Source organism: Myotis lucifugus, unplaced genomic scaffold, assembly GCF_000147115.1.
Source record: "Myotis lucifugus unplaced genomic scaffold, Myoluc2.0 scaffold_162, whole genome shotgun sequence".
Classification (NCBI taxonomy): domain Eukaryota; kingdom Metazoa; phylum Chordata; class Mammalia; order Chiroptera; family Vespertilionidae; genus Myotis; species Myotis lucifugus.
This window is the reverse complement of record NW_005871210.1, coordinates 655,717-675,956: the sequence shown is the minus strand read 5'-3', so window position 1 is coordinate 675,956 and position 20,240 is coordinate 655,717. Positions and strand designations below refer to the sequence as shown.

The 20,240-nt window shown below is 49.1% G+C and overlaps 1 protein-coding gene across 9 annotated transcripts; it reads right to left on the bottom strand.

The window, feature by feature from the left end:
• Positions 1 to 146: 146 nt before the first annotated feature.
• On the bottom strand, positions 147 to 14,962 carry PPRC1 (peroxisome proliferator-activated receptor gamma, coactivator-related 1). 9 transcript variants are annotated; one of them, XM_023759793.1, is made up of 15 exons: positions 14,721 to 14,837; positions 12,592 to 12,664; positions 10,113 to 10,301; positions 9,415 to 9,561; positions 9,194 to 9,295; positions 6,219 to 9,075; positions 5,812 to 5,865; positions 4,956 to 5,013; positions 4,100 to 4,170; positions 2,453 to 3,167; positions 1,535 to 1,678; positions 1,361 to 1,427; positions 1,122 to 1,243; positions 768 to 919; positions 147 to 549 (listed from the first exon to the last, which is right to left on the bottom strand). In XM_023759793.1, exons 3-15 carry the CDS (start codon positions 10,215 to 10,217, stop codon positions 446 to 448), a joined length of 4,698 nt encoding a protein of 1,565 aa, XP_023615561.1. In that variant the 5' UTR covers positions 10,218 to 10,301; positions 12,592 to 12,664; positions 14,721 to 14,837; the 3' UTR covers positions 147 to 445. The 9 variants fall into 9 exon arrangements, 8 of the variants coding, with proteins under 8 accessions (XP_023615561.1, XP_006095936.1, XP_023615558.1 ...); XR_002830984.1 differs by lacking the exon at positions 12,592 to 12,664 and having other exon boundaries at positions 768 to 942; positions 14,721 to 14,912; XM_006095874.3 differs by lacking the exon at positions 12,592 to 12,664 and having other exon boundaries at positions 14,721 to 14,962.
• Between the last annotated feature and the right edge of the window lie 5,278 nt (positions 14,963 to 20,240).

Sequence of the window (20,240 nt, the reverse complement as noted above, 5' to 3'; positions counted from 1 at the left end):
GCCAAGTTTCAAGTCCAACAGGATTTTGCACCTGATCAAAGAGGGTTCCTAGGAACTCAATGGAGGTAAATGTGACACTGTGTTGAGAGGAAAAGTGAGTATGTCTGGTATTAACACCATAGAAAGAAAGAAGCACAACACATGGATGTTCTCTCTAGTTCGTATTTATTAGTCTGCATAGTGACTTTAATCATCCAAACACAGGGGGAATCCCTCAATGTCATCCATCTCAAATAGGAATGCAAATTAACTTGTTTCAATACCTGTTATAAAAACAAATACCCTTTTAAAAAATCTGATTTAACACATTTTTTTATTTCACTTTTTCCATTTCTTTATAAAACAGTCATCTCCTCACTAGCAGCTCTCTCCCCTAGAGTGGGGAAGGGGGTTGGAGATGGTTGGACACCTCCAAAAAAAGGGGGAAGGGGAGAAGGGCCCAGGGTTACCTCCTGAGGTTCTTCTGGGCCTGTTTCAATAATGTGTCAAAGTCAAGAGAATCAAATTTGCTCTTTACAGGAGCAGGGTCAAAGTCTTCCCAGTTGGAGTCTATAAAGGTAGAGAAAGACAGACAAACATCAAGGTCTCTGACCACACTTCCCAACCACAGAGTCCTCAGATGGCCAGCCACCTCCCATCCCAATAATGACTTTAAGTCATCCCACCCCTTGGTTCCTTCATGTGTCAGATGAATACAAGTCTGCCGAGCCCACTCTCAAAAGGTTGGGAACCCTTACACCAAAGCCTCAAGGCCTCCCTCCACTCACCAAGATCAGAGTAGCTTCTCTTGCAGAACTGCCTGCGCCCCCCAAAGCAGAGATCAAAGGGCTGCTCATCTGCCTGTCTCAGCTTGTGGCCACTTTCGATGGCTGCAAATGCCTCCTCAGCATAGCGGTAAGTGACGAAGCCATAGTTGTCACTGGTGGGTGAGGCAGAGGCTGGCTATTTGGGCACATGCCATGGAGAAGAAACACCCACCAGGGTACAGAGGACTGGGGTGATTCTTCTCATTCCCCAAATAGCCAATCCTCTGAGTGAAAAAATGTTGTGCAGCACACAGAGCAAGGGGGAAAGACTAAAAAAGCATCCAAGTACATCCTGACCTTAGGGCCCACGCTTACCCTTGGACACGGAAGTGGATGGTGCACTCCTCAATCTCTCCGAAAACAGAGAACCTCTGTTTCAGCTCTGACCGAGTCATGCGGCCAGGTATCTTCCCAATGAAGACCACTCTTCTCTCTTCCTATGTTGGGACAAGGGAAATTTACATACCATGAGCCAGGGCCAGAACTACAGAAGGCTCTGAGCTTGTGGCTCAGGGGCACAGGGGCAAACTCCCATGACCTGTTCCTCTACTCACTATTGCACGCTCCTTCTGCAGCACTCTCTGCCTTTGGTAATGGTCATGTGATCGATAAGAGCTGTACCTGACAAGAGAAGGTGCCATCAACCACCCAGACATTAGACAGCTTAAGTCTCTGAACTCTCAGGCACTTACACCCCAGATGCACTGACTCCCTGAACACATGCTCACCGCCGTCTCCTGTCACTTCTCCGGCGGGGGGATGGGGAGCGGGACCGGCTTCGGGAACTAGATGATGAGGATGAGGAAGATGAGGAGGAAGATGAGGAAGAGGAAGAGCATCTTCGGGAACATCCAGAGGAACTACAACTGGACCTAGAGAATAAAGGGGCGCATAGGAATGCTGGGAATGGTGCAGGTATATACTACTTACTTCACCTTGGCAGCAGCCCCGCCTCCTTCTCAGGAAGCACAGGACCAAAGGCAAAAGAAAGCTGAAGAGGTCTAGAAAAACTCTTCAAAGATGACCAAACTGAAGCCCTGATGGACTTTAGATGTATCTGGAATGTTTTAGAGTATTTTGGCATAGGTCATATTTCTTTTCAATTATGCAATTAAAGATTGAAAAATATTTAACAAATCAGAAAGAAGAAAAGTAAGTGAAGACTAAAGGAGATAAAGGCTACCTTATCTAAATAGAAAATCTGGGTCTGTTACTGAAAAAAAAGTACTGCCAGGAAATAGATGAGGCCACAGGGACACCCAAAAGAACTGCCCAGACTCTTTCCTCAACAGATTAAAAGGACTGTCTGCCATTAACAACCCACAACCCCACCTTCCCACATAACACCAGGAAAATACCAGAAATGAGGACTGATAGGAGTATTCAAAGGATTCAACATGGTTAAGATCAAATCCTAACGTTTCCCCAAGGCAGGTCTCAAGGAAGCAGAGACCTCAGGGATACCCCAAACTCCAACAGAGGACAGAAGCTATTTTCTCACAGCTTGCCTCCTTCAACAATCCAGGGAAGGCAGAGAAGACAAAAGCCGAAGACAGAAACAGGAGCCTTAGTGCCTGAAAGTATCAAACTCAATGTGCAAAAAAACTTCCTAAATGGAGAGGACCTAATAGACCATTAGAGCTCACCTTCGCCATCTCTTGTGTGGGGGGGAGAGGGACCTGGACCGGGATCGGGATGAAGACGACGATGAGGATGAGGAAGAAGATGCTTCACTGGTCCGGTTGGACCCAGAGCTGACAGAACTGCTGCGGCCACGGCGGCCCTGCCAGCCCCGGCTTGGGGGGCTGGCTGACCTGCAGGCTTTTCGATAACAGCGCATTGACCGCTTGGCTGAGGGCTCAGGGGGAGTCCTAGTGTTCATGTCATTCCGGCAGGGCGAGGCCTCAGGGGACAGCAAGGCAGATGGGGCAAGGCAAGGGGCTGGGAGATCTGCCTGCTCTTTGCTAGTCCTGTGATCAAGTGGCTCCTGGGAGGCAGCTGTGCCTGGAGGAAGAGGGGCGACTGGGCCCAGGGACAAGACAGGTTTGATGGTGATATCCTGATGGCGTTTGACGTTCCATCGGGAGCCTGCCTCTGGAAAGACTAGAGCAGGAGTCTTTTTTGGGGGGCTTCTGCTCCGGACACAATAGTCATGGTCCCCAGAGCCCACATGGACCGGACTAGGGCCATGGACCCCTTCTTGGAGGCGGGCTGCAGCTGGATGTTTGGCCTCTGTAACTCCTTCAGGCTTCAGGGTTCCCTCCTGAACGATGGACTTAGGAGATTTGACTTTGGCCAGCAGGGAAACAGCAGCCAAGGGCTTCCATAACTGGTGGGGAGGGGTAGCTGGAGGGGTGAGCCCTGTGAGGGGAGGGAGGATGGAGATAGCAGGATGAGATCCGATTCTACACTTCCAAACACTGTGTAAGCTCCAGAGACCCCCACCTCATCTCACAAAGCACACCACAATGGTCCACAGCCCAACTTCTCCCATTGTTGCAACTACTCCTTCCCCCAAGTTCCCCATCTTGGGGACCAGCAACAGAAACCCCGCCAGCCAGGGTCTTCCTGAATCCAACAACCTTTCATTGCCCCAACCTAACTGGTGACCAGGTCCTGCCCAGTCTACCTCTCCATTCCTAGACCCCTCCACCCTACTCCAGCATTGCCTGACTTCTGGCTGCATCTTGTCGGGACTTGTCATCATCATCTCTAATGATCCCCTACCTTGAGCTTCACACCTGTCCACCTGTCTTCTACATTGTTGCTGGAGGGAGCACCCAAAAACCAATTCAGTAAAGCTTTTTCAATTGCTTCTTCCATGCACAGGATAAAGTCCAAATAGCTTACCATTACAAAGTTCCCATAATCTGACCTTCTACTTACCACTCCAGCTTTTATCTCTTGCTTTAGCTCTGCTCACCACCCTGATTAGCCACTATACCACAGCCAAACCTAAGCACCTGCAATTCCCCAAAACATACCAGGCTGATTTTATTTCTTCAGTTCACTCTAGATGCTCACCTACAGAATTCTCCGTCCCCTAAACCTACCTGATTGGTATCAGTGATTTTCTCAAGCCTCTGCTTTGGAGATTATCTTCCATACAACCCATCCCTGACTGTCCCCCTTCAGACCCCACTTATTTGACATACAACCTCTGATACTCAACAAAGTCATTTTGCCACTTGCCCCATGGACTGTGAGAACCTCAATGATGAGGATCAGATCGGGCTCTACAAACATTTACTGCATAAACTAAACAAAGACAGAGTTCCCCACCCTGAACCCACCTGCCACGTTGGCCAGTTCTGGGGCTTGTAACCGGTCTAGGGGCCTCTTCTCCTGGGGAGGGTCAACGCTGCTGGCAGGGGGAAAAGGGAAAGCCTGGTTCATTGCCTCCTCAACATCTGTACATCTGCTTTCCTCACAAAGCAATGGGAGAGGGGTGTGTGCAGAGAGGAATGGGATGCACAACCTGCCCCTATCATTCTCCCCCAGCACAAAAACAGTCTTGGTCACTGAACTGTAGGTTGAGTCTTAGCTCAGCTCTGCCCAATGCCAGAAGGCAACTCAACTATAATCTTAAATACCCCCCACCCACCTCCTTCACGCCAGGAGCTTTACCTGCCCGGCTCAAACCAACCCAAAATCAATGTGGAGAGAAATATGCTTGGCAGAACAGCATGGCATACCATGAACAAGAAAAATTTTAAGAAGTCCTCTCAGTCCTGGAAGACTGGGGAGCAAGGTGTAGGGTGCCTGTATCCTCCAAGGAGTCAGGGAAGCCCTAGCCATCAACATCTTCCCCCACTTATCTTAAATTATCACCAGTGTTGAACAACTTTAAAACGTGTTAAATGAAAACCCCCCCAAAGGCATGACTTGCCAGACAAAAGGCACCTCTAGGACACTTGGAACCCCAGAATGGAATCAACCAAAGTCTTGGTATGCATCCATCCTCCTACCTCACCACCCAAAACAGTGCCCAGTAGTGATGAGCTGAGCATGGGGATGTGGAAACAGGAAAAGACTCTAGAGCTGACTAAACGTCACTGCAACAGAGGCATCCAATGAATGATCCTGGAGCGCCGGCCGGCTGCTGACCAACAGCTGTAGGGTAACTCGCTCACATGTCTCCATACTTACCCTGAGTTTCCTACAGCCAAGTTGTCAGCAGGAGCCGGGGGAGGGCACTCCTTTTTGGCTGCAAAGAAACCATACTAGTTAAAAGCCCAACCAGATGTTCCAAATTGAGGAGGTACAGAAGGGCTGGCTTTAAGACCCAAAGGAGGAAAATCCACTTTGCCTACATATTCCACTGGGCTCTCCCCAAAAAGATCCATTTTTCTCCAGTGTGTGCACAGGTACTATTGTTAATCATGTCTCTTCTCTGCTCAGAAACATCCACACTACCCACTGAATCTGAGATAGAGTCAAACTTCTGAGCCTAACATTCAAGGTTCTACATGACCTGCCCAACTTCCTAGTCTTAGAGTTTACACTTGTTCTACACTTATATTTTTATTTTGCCTTGAACTATAGATACCCATTACCAATTTAGGAGTCATTTCTGCAGACTTTTCTTCCCAATTAGGTAAGTTCCTTGAGAACAGGATATAGTATCAACAGCAGCACCATGCCTTGCAATGAAAAAGCTGAATTATCCATTGCCTTCTAAATACACCACACTCAATCATTTCTGTATCTCTGCCTTTATTCACCACATGCATTCTATGAAGGCCTATCTTTCAAGGCCTACCTTTCGAGCTACTTCCCTCTAGAAAACATCTCCCCATTGGTCTACTCTTTGTAATACTTGCCACGCTGTACCCTCTCCCTGGCTTAGATGGCATCACAGGTGGATCTTGTCTCCCATTCCAATTAGGGGACTGCTCTAGTGGCTCAGGCTGTCCTTCCCCCAGTTCAAGTAACTATAAACTGGGCCCAAAGGAAATAGTAACTTTAAAAAGGGGTTGGAGCAAAGCTCCCCAGGTTCCCTCACCTTCTGATTTCTCAAACTGCTCCAGCAGACTGGACAGGTCCGATGCCTCAATTCCTGTGGAAGCACACAACACAGGATTGGAAAACAGCTCCTATCAATTGAGTACACAGGTCCCAGGAAGTCCCAAATCACGTCAGTTCTCCCTTTATGCTCCCCCTGCTCACTATACTAAGTAAACCAAGACAGGAATACAAAGCAAGAAATAAACCCAGAGCTGACTCTCAAGAACCCTCCAAAGAAATCCAAAGGCCAGCCCCCCAGCCAGGTACTTTATCCTAATCTCTGGAGGACATTCTCCACCCAACCCCAATTCCCTTCTTCACACCAACAGATGACTTGCCACCAGTTGACGCTGCCTCCGCTAACCTAATACCAGTTGACTCTGATACCAACTGTGTGGCACTCACCAATCTCACTGATGAAAGCCTGTACCACATCCTCAGGATCCTGGATACGTGGGGTAGGCAGGAAGGACAGTTTCCTTAGACGGGCTGGGTGGACAGCAGGCAACTTAGTGACAGTGCTCTGCTTTGGTGTGGGAACAGCCTTGGCAACAGGAGAGGGGGTCTTCTCCCTGGACTTGGTCTCCTGGGTCTCAAGTTTTAACCTCTCTGATGCAGGCTCCTCAATAGCCACACTCTCAGCAGGCAGATATGGTGAAACCTTATTCTGTGGGCTTTGCACCGGGGAGGATACCTTGTGTTTCAGATGGGGAGATGCAGGGACTGGTTTGACCTCCACTTTGGTGGGCTCTATCTGTGGAGCTCCCTGACCAGCTGATCCCAGAGTGAGGGGAGGAGCCATCGGTACAGGAGGTAAACTTTCAGGAGGGCCAGCTGGGATGCCACTGGGCTCCACCTTGGGTGGGGGAACAGCTCTCCCAACAGAAGCTACAGGCAAAGGTGGTGGGGGCACAGTAGGCCAGAATGGAGGGTGTTGCAGCCCTGCACCCCACCCCATGGGCCCATAAGTACAGCTAGAGTTGTAAGGCGGGACTGGGGCAGGAGGGGGTACCCAAGGCACATTGCAAGTGGGGGGAACAGCATAGGTGCCAGGGGTACCAGACACTAGGGGCACTGTTGGTGGGGGCGGCAAACAAGGATAGCCAGAAGGAGACACTGGGGGATAACAAGGCCAGGGTGGCATGGGAGCATAGTGAGTATAGGGATCAGGTGGTACTGGCCCCACAGACATTGGAAGACTAGGAGGCTGCAAGGTTGGTGGGGGCAGCATGGGATTCATGCCCAGCCCACCCGGTGGAAAAGGCACAGCAGTGGGCATTGTTGGGGGCATGGACTGCACAGCAGGAGGTGGAGGTCTCACTAGCAGTGGCATCTCTTGGGATGGCACCTGCTCAGTGGGAGTTGAGGCCACAGATTTGCTTGTAGGTGGCTCAGGACTAGGAGAAACAGGACTGGGACCACCCACAGGCACAAAGCAAGTCTCAGGGCTTCTCTGCAGAGGTGTCTTCTTGGCTGGGGCTGGTGGGATGACAAGACAAGGGATGTCTGCTAGCCCTGTGGGGGTTTCTGGGAGGCTGGGCCACTTCCCAGATGGGAGCTGGGAACTCCTTTCTTCTGCCTCTGCTTGGCGCTGCTGCCTTCGTCGCCGGTACTCAGATAGACTAAGAGGCCGAGGTCTGGTTTCCTGGGTTGTGGCATTAGTATCACCTTCCACCTTCAGAGGACCCACGATCTCCTTGACTTCAGAGATGATGGCCTTTGGGGGGTCCAAGGACTCTGACTCTAGAAGGAGCTGGGGGGCTGGACTCCCCTGGGCTGATGACATTGCACCACGTCTGGGGTCAGTTGGCCTAGACTTAACTAGCACAGGCTTAACTGGAGCCAGGTCATTGGGAACAGAGTCAACTGGTGCTAAGTTGGTGGAGACAGGGTCAACTGGTGGCAAGTCATCTGAGACAGGAACAACCACTGCAGGTTCAACTGCTGGAGAGTCAGCCAGGACTGGCTCAGTCAACACTGGGTCAGCTGGAAGAGGGTCAACCAGCTCGGAGTTGGATGAAGCAAGGTCAACCAATGCAGGGTCAACAGATACAGGGTCACCTAGAACAGGATCAATTGCAGAGGGATCGGTTTCAACAGAATCAAGTGGCATGGGGTCGGCATTAGCAGAATCAACCAATGTGATATGGGTTGGAACAGGCTTAACTTCGATGGTGTCACCCAGGTTGGGGTAGAGGTCAAGAGGACATTCTTCAGCAGGACTAGCTTGTCCAGCATTACTCTCCAAGTTCCCAGAGCTAGGCTTCTCCAAGGTACCTGCCCAGGCCCGAGCCCAAGCCCGGGGCTTCCCTCTACCATGGGGAGGCCCAACCTCTCTTTGAAGTTCCTCCTGAGGCAAAGTGCCTGCTTGAGAGATCACCCCTGTAGCCACAGTAGGCTGCCCACAAGAGGATGACCTCAGTCTCATGGCAAAGCCTTCTGTACAGGCTGCTGGCTGTTTCTTGTTCTTCTTTCTCCTGCCCTTTCGAGCTCTCTGGGAACTCAGCGCTGCATCGGCTGGTGGGTTCTGAGGCCCCTTGGGCACCATTGGCTCCATGATTTCCTTGGGCTCCAACAAGGCTGACTCCAGGTTTTCCCCTGAGTCCAGTGACAACCCCTCTTTCTCAAGGCAGAGGGCTTCCTTGGCCACAGCAGCCTCCGTCTCTGACTCAAGTGTAGGCAGGAGCAGCTGCAAGGCTGGAGTGGCCTCTAGTGAGTCATCCAGGAGCACAGGCTGGGGTCCAGTAGGGATCTGCCGCACCACAACTGGGATCTCCAGGTCATTGCCAGCTGTGGCTGCCTGGCCCACAATCTCCAGCACCACACAATCCTCAGGCAGTGTCAAATCATCCGGCTGCTCCTGAAGCTCATTGTTGAGTGATGTCAGGTGGGTGAAGTTGGGCAGGCAGTATGGGTGCATGGCCCGCACCAACTCACTCAGGGAAGAGATGCTCTCATCACCAGCTGCCTGCACTGCCATACCTGCGGCTGCTGTTTTATCTTCCTCCTCGGGGCAGGCCAGGTGCATGGGAAAGTCTGGGATGCTGCTCATTGAGTTGCCATGTTCCACAGCAAGCATCTGGCCACTGAAGCTGGCCACCTCCTCCTCTTCTTCCCCATCACTACGCTGTTGGGGAAAAGGGGACTGGCTTCTGCGGGGTCTGGATCTTGGGGGTCTCCAGCTAGGAAGTTTGGGGGAGGAGGTCTCCAAGAAGGAAGAAGGGGAGAAGTCCCAAGGGGGATCTGCGAGAGACATCTCAACCTATAGGAGAGAAGAGAAGCCACAGAAGGAGTTTTTTCCAGGAACATCTTTTTCCAGACCTGTCCCCACACACTCCTCCCCTCCTGGGATTCCTTGAGACTCCTTAGGTCAGGCTTACCCCACTCACTCTACTATTGCCTGAACTGGGCCCCAGCGGATCAACTGACGTGATGAGGTCACGTTCTGAGGGTGTCCGAGAGAGAGTGAGCAGCTTGTGCAGCTAAGAGAAAGAAAGAACCTGAGATGAGTTTGTGCTTCAGAATACGTGAGTAGGCCCACAGACATGGTTCTAACCTTTGCACCAAACCACACAACCCCTTCCCCTGGTCCCACACTCACAGAGGAGCCCTCCCGAGGTGAGGCAAGCAGCTCAGAGTCAGGAATGCTGTCAAATGGAGACAGGTTCTCGGAATCTGCATTGTCCAAGATCTCCGTCAGAGCTGTGAGTAGTGACACTTCATTCTGGTCCTCCAGAGATAACCTGCTCTGCTCCAGAAAGACAACAGGAAAGTTCTACATCATCATCCCAAATGACCTACTGAGCCACTAAGAACTGAATGCCAAGAGAATCAGTCTCCCAGGCTCTCAGTTCAGTTCAATTTTCCAAGGACAAAGTTGAGTACCAGGAGACATGAGTTCCAATTCCATTTACTACCATCTACCACCTCTGTAGTGTCAACAGAGATCTGTCAAAACTGAGTCATAAACTTATGTTTCAAACACTCCCTTCACCCTCAAGCTAAGTGGAATGCTTAGCAGACAACCTTTGGTGAGGCTGGAATTGGGCTCAAAACAGGGATCAGAACCCTCTACACATGTAAGGGGCCAAGGCAGGAGAAAGGAAAGTCTAAGCCTACCAGGTCATCCTTAAATGGGACATAATCTGACAGCCTGCAGCCCAACTCTCACCTAGAGACAAAAAATGGACTTCAGGTTGGGTATTCAGGAACCAAGGTTCTGGGAGAACAGAGCCACTAAGCCATAACCTCGCATGCAAACTGCCTGTCTAAAGACCTCTAGGCCCAGCTCTAGCTCACCTCTCCAAGGCTCCCAAAATCTTCAATGAGGGAGATGAGGGAGGCATCCATGTAGCTCTGCATGGTTCCCAGCAGTGTTTCATCCTGCAGCATCAGCTCCTCCATCTCCAGGTCCTTGTCCTTTAGACAGGGGCCCAGCCGAGACAGACTGACAATGCCAGAATCATCCACCTCTTCATGCAGCAGCACCTGGGGGAAAAGGGGGGATGTCAGAAGAGCATGGTGAAGGCTACAGGACATGGACCTTTTGGGGCAACTGACTGATATGCTCTGTAAACTAGGTGCCCAGCCTTCCACAATGGCCCCAGACTCAGCAGGAGCCCCACCACAGCCAAACCTCCAGACTTGCTGGCAGAGAGAAGTACAGCTCGTGAGCCAAAGCCCCTACCAAGATGGCAGTGCTCAGGGACCTTCTAGGCAAAAAAAAGTTTGGACTCCATCCAGAAAGAGCTGGAGCCACAAGAGATTATTAAACTGGAGAGTCAAAATATCAAGACTGTTCAGAAGAGATGTCTGATGGCAGTGTGAAGGCCAACAGTCTGAAGGGCACACCAAAGGAGAGATCAGCAAGCAGGCAATTTCAACTACCACCACCTCACCTCCCTCGATCCCTCATCTTCTTCAAGAAGACACCTTCAAGATGATCTCCCCGCTGAATTCACACACTTCTGTACCACTCACTTTTCTGGCAAGCACATCCTGTCCCCTCCCCAGCCCATAACATTCCTTACATCAATACTAAAACTGGATTCCAAGTTCCTTTGGGGCAAGTAACCTTCGTATCCTATAGTTTTTATGTTCTTCTTGGTTCTTATAAGGGTTTAAACCAGCCGTGGGCAAACTACGGCCCGCGGGCCGGATGCGGCCCGTTTGAAATGAATAAAACTAAAAAAAAAAAAAAACTAAAAAAAAAACCCGTACCCTTTTATGTAATGATGTTTACTTTGAATTTATATTAGTTCACACAAACACTCCATCCATGCTTTTGTTCCGGCCGGCCCTCCGGTCCAGTTTAAGAACCCATTGTGGCCCTCGAGTCAAAAAGTTTGCCCACCCCTGGTTTAAACTATACACATACTTCCTGGTCATCCTAGGTGCCTAGTACAGTGTCTTATATACACTTACTTCATACTTTTATTATGAAGGCCTACAGTGTGCCACTGAATCTCTCAATGGTAGTCCCAAGGGAAAAGTCTCTTCCCTAACCCTATCAGGTGAGAGCTAAAGATGAGAAAGCTTGATTCTGTAGTTGGAAAAGCCCCACCCCACTACTTCCCTGAGAACTAGCAATGTCTTCAGCCTTGTTAGGCAGGGAGCCACCCGTCCAGGCCTGTCAAGCATGTGGGTGTGGGCTGGGCCAGAAGTGGCTGGAATGGAGCGAGCAAGGCCAGAGGCCAGAGCCATGGGTATCTATACTATAGGAAACATATGATGCAAAGGCCCGAGAATAGGAACAAACATGGATAAACCAGTTCCCCCTCTCCTTCTGCAGCAAAGGGAAATTGCATCTCTTCCAAGAGAAAAAAAAGCAACATGTGTAACTAACTATACCCCATACCCACCCTCCTACCAAGTTGAGGATAACCTGGGAGAGGAAAGGCTAGATAGGAACACTTTAGGAGGCCAGGGACAGAGATGAAGTGAAAGGTGGCAGGTTTTAGGCACTAACTCCTCCCACGCCTTCACAATCCTATAATTACAACCAGCAGCTGAATAGCACCTGGCTCAGCAAACACTCCTGGGTGAGCAAGGAGGCTGCATCTCAACTTGTCCTGCCACCTACCTGGCCTAGCCACTGGGCCAGAATCTCAAGACAATGCCCAGCTCTACAAACGATTCATCACCTCCATCAGACCAGTACTGGAACCCGAGTCAGAGACACCCCCCTCTCCACCTTACCTCACCCATCATTCAATCCCCAAATAGGACAGCTCCTAGAGTACCAATATCATCTAGGGCAGGGATGGGGAACGTCTGGCCTCAGCCGTATAAGGCCTGCATAATCATTTGGTCTGGCCCTGCCAAGGCATTAGGGGTGAGTTAATTAAATGTTTGACCAAATATAGCAGGCTAATTTTTAAACTGACAACTCTGTATGGCCCACAAATGATGTTATAAATATACAAATGGCCCTTGCCAGAAAAAAGCTTCCCCACCCCTGATCTAGGGGCTAAACCCAGGCTAAAAGTGAACCCATATCCAGTCTTGTCCCTGCATGGCTCAAAACCAGCTACAAACTTTTAAAAATAAGTCAGATCACTTCCAGAAACAGTCCCTAAATCCCTCCAATACCATCTTACTGCCCTTGGCATTAGGTTTGCACTCCTTAATATGGCTTAAAGGGGTCGTGATCTTCCCCACCAGACTCTTCTGCTCCAGTGTGTCCTCTCACCACCCTGCCTGTCTCTCTACACACCAGCCACACAAGTCTGTTTCTCCAATAAGTCATGTTCTCTCCCACCTCAAGGCCTTCACATACTATTTCCTCTGATGTCTGTTTGTGGGGGTTTTGTTGTTGTTGTTGTTAATCCTCATCCGAGGATATTTTCCCACTGATTTTTAGAGAGAATGGGAGGGAGAGACAGAGACAGAGAGAAACATCAATGTGAGGAAGACACATCGATTGGTTGCCTCCTGCACACACCCCGACCAGGGCCTTGACCAAAATTGAACCCAGGACCCTTCAGTCTGAGGGGCAACGCTCTACCCACTGAGCAAACCAGCTAGGGCATATTACCTCTGATGAAAGTGTCTCCTACCTACACACATAACCTTATTAGAGTCTCAGCTTAACATGGTCTTTCCCAGACCCTGCAAAGTAGATTGCTGCTGATTATATAATCTCAAATATGCACTTTCCTTATTATCTGTCTAGCCTGATAAAAACATAAGATCCTATTGGCGGGGGAAAGGAGATCCTATAGGACAGGAGTGGTTTACCACAGTATTCCCTGTGTCTGAACATAATGCTTTCTCAGTAAGTAGCTGGTTGACTGGATTCCAAATACCCAGGGTTTTTTTGTATTTGGTGGTGAGGGGGGAGGGGGGATCTCTTCATGAGACCTCTCCAACCCCAAATGACCACCCAACTTAGATGACAGCTAGATCATGAATCCTTCTTGCCTCTCCCCCAAAGGGTGAACTCTGGAAAAATTAGGGAAGAGGGTGTGACAGCTCCCAAGTTAGGGACCCAGAAGCCATTCTCCCTTAGGCAAGGGCCTGGATTGGTCTGCTGGAACTGACACTACCTGGTAGCCTGCAGCCCAACTCCCACCTGGAGAACAACAAAAAAAAGCTTTCAAGGACTCGGCTTAATTGCTTAAGAGAGATAACAGTTCAAACTAAGTCCTGCACAACCTCCACTCTGGGTGAGAACTTATAAGAAGTCCTGTGCTGAGGAATAAAAATCTAACACTTTAGAAGTATGGAGAGCTGAAGGCCAAGAAAATAATAATCTGACAGGAAGGAATCCCCCCAACCAATAAATGTTCATCTAGTGTTGTTCTCAAATCGCCTCCAACTTTTCTCATCCCCAGCAAAAATTCCAAACAGCCTTAAACACAAACCACCCCAATTTGTCAGTTCACAGCAGACCTTAGCTGTCTCCTCAAAAGAGATGCTGGAGGTAAAAAAGTGAAAGGTTCGAGGATTCTTTCCTTTCCTTAAGCTTGTCCCATGTATATGCTGACAGTCCCCATTCCCCTTGAATCAAGAATGAGGCAGGACTGCAGGCAACCAAAACACCAGTGCCCGTGACTCACAATCCCCCCCAAGCCGGTCAGGCAGAAGCCGCCACAGCTCACTCCACAGCCCTGCAAACCTCAGCCCTCTCCCCGCCCCGGCACACTCCGCCATCCGCAAGGAACAGACTTCCCGCACATCCGGGAAGTCCTTCCCCAGACGCCGTCCGGAGGTTCCGAGGACCAAAGCAGGAGGAAAAGGAACTCCAAGCCTCCGAGCAAAGTTGACTCTAGCAGCCCCTACCTTCCTTCCCGGCCGGGCCCCCCAGCCCCCTCGGAGATGGCGGGACCTGCTGAGACACACCCAGTTCCCGGCAGTGCGGCTCTAGCGCCGATACGAGGACGCCGGGCAGCCGGAGGCGGGAGCCACGTGGACACCCCCTCCCCGCCCCCACGTGGACCCGCGGCCCCCCTAACCCTGAGCCCAGTCCACGTGGGTGCCGAGGCCGTCTGGAGGGGGAGGGGAAGCAGACAAGTTCTCTGGGGGGAAATCGCTCCCCCCCCGCCCCACGTGGCTCCGAAAAGGCACTGCGGCGCGGGGGATAGGGGCACCCCCCCCCGTCGGCATCCTTAGATGGAGATCTTAGCCCTTAACTCCAAGTCCGAATCCCCCTTCCTCCCTCCAATCATGGGCCGGGTTTCCGACTCCAGACTGTGCCCCTCCGGCGTTCCGGAGGAATGGCCCATAGGGACCCCGCCTCTGCCTGCGTCCCACCAGCAAAAGGCCAGGTCCACTCGGCCCAGCCTGCCTCCCACAGCACCCGGCATCGACTCCGGAGCGCTTCCTCCCTTTCCTGTAGCGTCCACGTGTCACCGCCCGGCACACGCCGCTTTGCTGCCAGCCGCGGGCCGCCCGCCAGCTTCTCACCTGCTCCCCGCCGCTCACAGTGCTCACAGTCTCATACGGCGCTAGGCTCCGACCCCCCCTACTGCTGCCGCGGACTCCACCGCCAGGGTCGGGGCCCGGGCCCCCACTCGGAGGCGGCACCACTCGGTCTCTCCGTCCCCGGCGCGCCGCCATCTTGGCCCTAAACGCCTAGCGCAGCTCTGATAGCCGGCACCGCCTCCGAGTCTCCAGCCTCGCCCAGCCGATTGTAGGGAGAGAACTACAACTCCCAGAGAAGACACTGCAATACTACAAATCCCAGAAGACGATGCGGCAAGCCCCCCCCCCCCGCCCCCCGCACCCCGGAAAGAGGGCACTGGCCTCGCAAGGGAGTGTGGGAATAGTAGTCCCTTTAATCGGAGCGCGGGTGGTACTTGCTGTACGCGAACTGTAATGCTTTAGTTTTTTGTTGTGTGGGAGACCCAGTTGCGGAGCAAGAGGTAATAAGGGGAGAGTTAACATTTGCGCATATTTTTTATTTTCCCAATTTTTTCAACTGTGGGAACACCCTCTTTGTTGTTTTACCTGCTATACCTTACATTCCTTTCACCTACCAGCGGTTCTCAACCTGTGGGTCGCGACCCCTTTGGCGGTCAAACGACCCTTTCACAGGGGTCGCCTAAGACCATCCTGCATATCAGATATTTACATTATGATTCATAACAGTAGCAACATTACAGTTATGAGGTAGCAATGAAAATAATTTTATGGTTGGATCACAACATGAGGGACTGTATTTAAAGGGCCAGAATGTTGAGAACCACTGTTTGGGCCTATGTTTTGAAACAGCATCCCCTAGTGGGCACACGTACTCCAGGCTCTACCCTTACCTAATCTACTACGCACTATTGAGTTTAATCCTAAAACAATGCATTCTCAGCGTCTATGTGGACGCTCAGAAATCCGGGTTGCCATCTCATTACCAAATGTCCTGCTAATGCAGACAGATCACCTTACTGTCCTCCAAAGACAAGAGGTGTTCTTCTGCCTTGATTTTTCTCTCTGGAATATTCAAACCTTCAAACATCTTTCATATCCTACTTCAGGAAAACCTTTTATATCATCCCAGCCAACCACATACCCTTTGTATTTCTACATTCCATCATTATCTCTACTATTCACTTGCCATTTAGAAGCTACTTCATATTGTTTTTCTAACTTTAAAAAAGTTTTAATCATTTCAAAGAGTACAAAACTACATAAAATAAAAAATATACTTAACCTACAAATTCCAGTTCTCCCCAGATTTAACCCTTGTCACCTTCAGTGTGTATTCATCCCTACTTTTTCTATGAATTTAAAAATCTAGTACCGACTGGTGTGATTGGTTGGGCTTCCTCCCATGCACTGAGAGGTCCCCTGTTTGAATCCCAGTCAGGGTACATGCCTGGGTTGCAGGCTCCATCCCAAGTAGGGGCCATGCAGCAGGCAGCCAATAGATGTTTCTCTCATCAATGTTTCTCTCTCTTTCTCCCTCTCATTTCCTCTCTAAAATCTATAGGGTTTAAAAATCTACAGTTTTGCACATTTTTGATAGTTTGAAAATAAGGCCATTCCTGCCCTAGCCAGTTTGGCTCAGTTGGCCCATGGACCTTTGAAGGGTCTGGGGTTCGAACCCGGTCAAGTGCGCGTACCTTGGTTGTAGGCTCCATCCCTGATCCCTGGCCCTGGGCAGGGTGCGTGCAGGGAGCAATCAATCAAAGTGTTTCTCTCACATCGATGTTTCTCTCTTTGTGTCTCTCCCCATCCCATGCACTCTCTCTAAAAAGCAATGGAAAAAATATCATCGGCTGAGGATTAACAAAACAAAAAAGGGCCATTCCAACCCTGGCCCGTGTGGCTTAGTTGGTTGGATGAAAGGTTGCCAGTTCCATTCCTGGTCAGGGCACATGCCTGGGTTTGGGCTTAATCCTGAGTAGGAGGCCTGCATAAATGTATCTCGCTCTCTCTCTAAAAATCAATAAAAATATATATTTTAAAAAAATAGGGCCATCCAGTGCAGCTGGTGTTGCTCAGTGATTGAGTGTTGACCTATGAACCAGGAGGTCACAGTTCCATACCGGGTCAGGGCACATGCCCAGGTTTCGGGCTCAATCCCGTGTGGGGCTTGCAAGAGGCAGCTGATTGATGTTTCTATCTCATCATTCTCTCTCATCATTGATATTTCTATCTCTCCCTTTCCCTTCCTCTCTGAAATCAATGGAAAATTTTTTTTTAAAAATGGAGACATTCCACATGTATGGTTCTACATCTTGCTTTTTTTCATGTAACAATATGCTAGTTTATTCATTAACCAAATATTTATTGAGATCTTAGTGAGTAGAGTTCCATTATATGGATATATCATTATTTAAATTATATTTATTTCCAGTTTTTCACTATTATAAATTACAGTGAACATTCTTATACGTGTGTACATGTATATTTGTACTTTTATACACTCTATGGAATAGTTTCCTTGAAATGAGATTGCTGAGTTAAAGATGTATACATCTGAAATTTTGGCAAATAATGCCAAATTGCCCTTGAGAAAAATTACATCAATATACATTCCCACAAAAATTAATGAGGGAAGAAGACCTCTGCTGTGGACTGAATTGTGCTCACCTCCACCCCTGCACCAGGCAAAATTCTTATGTTGAAGGGCTCTACCCCCAATATGACTGTATTTAGAGATAGAGAATTTAAGGATGTGAAGTTAAATGACATCATAAAAATGGGGGCCTAATCCAATAAGGCAGGTGTCAGAAGAGGAAGAGACACATGCAGGGAAAGAGGTCTCACCAAAAACCAGCCCTGCCAGCACCTTGATCTTAGATTTCCACCCTCCAGAACTGTGAGAAAATAAATTCCTGTTGTTGAAATCACTTAGTCTGTGGTACTCTATTATGGCACAAATTATGGTCATAATTATGGTGATTAGGCTTTGGGAAGAAGATTAATGTCAAAGAAAGCAGAAAGTAGTGCTATTTTTGCTTTGTTCAGCATCTGACAAAACAATTTATTCACCTAAATATGGTGTCTACGTGGAATCTACTCAAAAAAATAATATATTTCTGTGTCTTAGTGCTACTGAGACAGGGGTGGTGTTATGCCTACTACTAGGGATGGTGCATGACAGATACATTCCTAAGGGCCATGAAGGAAAACCTCAGAGACATAGGCCACCAAATATTGGAATCTCTGCCTGGCTGGCGTGACTCATTGTTTGAGCATTGACCTATGAACCAGGAGGTCACAGTTCAATTCCCGGTCAGGGCACATGCCTGAGTTGTGGGCTCAATCCCCAATGTGGGGCTTGCAGGAGGCAGCTGATTAATGATTCTCTCTCATCATTGATGTTTCTATCTCTCCCTCTCCCTTCCTCTCTCAAATAAAATATATTAAAAAAAAATTGGACCCTCCAATCACATGTCCTTACTCCATGCTCACCAAAGACTTACCTGATTATAACAACTGACTACCTATATAATTTTTTTCTTTATTGATTTGAGAGAGAGGGGAAGGGAGAGAAAGAAACACTGATTTGTTGTTCCACTTATGTATACACTCATTGGTTGATTCTGGTATGTGTCCTGACGAGGGCGGAACCGGCAACCTTGGTGTACCAGGATAATGCTCTGACCAACTGAGTGGGCTACCCCACCAGGACTGATGCTTTTTTCTTTTCTTTTTTCCTTTGTTTTTTTGATATTTTCTTTTCTTTCTTTCTTTATTAAATATATATTTTATTGATTTCAGAGAGGAAGGGAGAGGGAAAGAGAGATAGAAACATCAATGATGAGAAAGAATCATTGATTGGTTGCCTCCCCACTGGGGATTGAGTCTACAACCCAGACATGTGCCTCTGACTGGAATTGAATTTGGGACCCTTCAGTCCACAGGCCATCACTCTATCCACTGAGTCAAACCAGCTAGGGGATATTTTCTTAAAAAAAAAAAAAAAGTTTTTGTTGATTTTAGAGAGTGAGGAAGAGAGACAGATAGAAACCTGGATGAGTTCTAGCTGGTTTGGCTCAGTGGATAGAGCATCAGCCTGCAGACTGAAGGGTCCCAGGTTCGATTCCGGCCAAGGGTACATGCCTGAGTTTCGGGCTCGATCCCCAGTGAGGGGGGTGCAGGAGGCGGCTGATCGATGATTCTCTCTTATTGACGTTTCTCTCTCTCTCTCCCTCTTCCTTCCTCTCTGAAATCAATAAAGAAATACATTTTTTAAAAAAGAAAAAGAAAAAGAAACCTGGATGAGTGAGAAACATCCATTGGCTGCCTCCTGCAAGCCCCTTACTGGGGATGGAGCCACAACCAGGGCATGTGCCCTGACCAGGAACCAGTGAATTTTGGGTTCACGGGTCAAGGCTCAACCAATGAACAACACAAGCTGGGCTGAGATGATATTTTCTTAAAACCAATAGGACCACTAGATCAGCTGGGATGGGAGTGAGAGGGGTAACTTCCTAGAGGAGCTGGAGCTGGAACTGAAATTTAAATGAGGCAATAACAGCCCTTTGGTGTGGCTTAGTATTTGAGCACAGACCTATGAACCAACCACAAGGTCACAGGGACCTGCCTGGGGTTGTGGGCTGGACCTCCAGTAGGGGGTATGCAGGAGGCAGCCAATCAATGATTCTTTCTTATCATTGATGTTTCCTCTCTGAAATCAATAAAAAAATATATAGTTAAAAATAAATAAAAAATTTAAATGAGGCATTAACTAATTAGTAGGCAAAGAGGAATAAGAATGGTTTACAGGTAAATCATATATATTAACCTCTAAACCTCAGTTTTCTTGCTTCTTCAATGAAGGTAATAGCACCTTTCTCCAAAGGTTGTCATGAACAGTAAATGAGATCTCAGGTGTGAGACACCTAGCACAGTGCCTGGCACATAGTGTATACTCAAAAAAATGCTGTTTTTCTTCTTTGCCTTCCACATTCCATATATGTAATCTAGGAGTCCCTTCAGATTCAGAGGAAGCCAAGTGCCCTATAGGGTGGGTTGTAAATCCCTTTGTCCACCCAGGTAATTGGTGATTACTATGGAATCTGGCCAAGCTAGTTGTTTGGAATGAGTGACCTTAGGGGAAAAGTGGTCACAGGATTGGGGGAACACAAATGCAAATTCATGAACAGTAGAGAGTGAAAGCAATCAAGGCAGGTAGCCCCTCTCCTCCGCACTATCTCTAATCCTCCAGCTAATCCAGGCCGCTCCTGACACTCTTGAGATAACAGATAATTTCAAAGAAATCAGAAAGGGGCTAATGTATATTGAGTACTGACTACATGGCTGGCACTGGGCTAGGTGACTGGGCATATATTGCCTAGTTCAGTGGTCGGCAAACTGCGGTCCCTTGAGTGTGGCTCTTCCACAAAATACCACGTGCGGGCGGGCACGTACAGTGCGATTGAAACTTCGTGGCCACACTCAAGGGGCCAAAGAGCCGCATGTGGCTCGAGAGCCGCAGTTTCCCGACCACTGGACCACTGGCCTAGTTGATTCTCACCA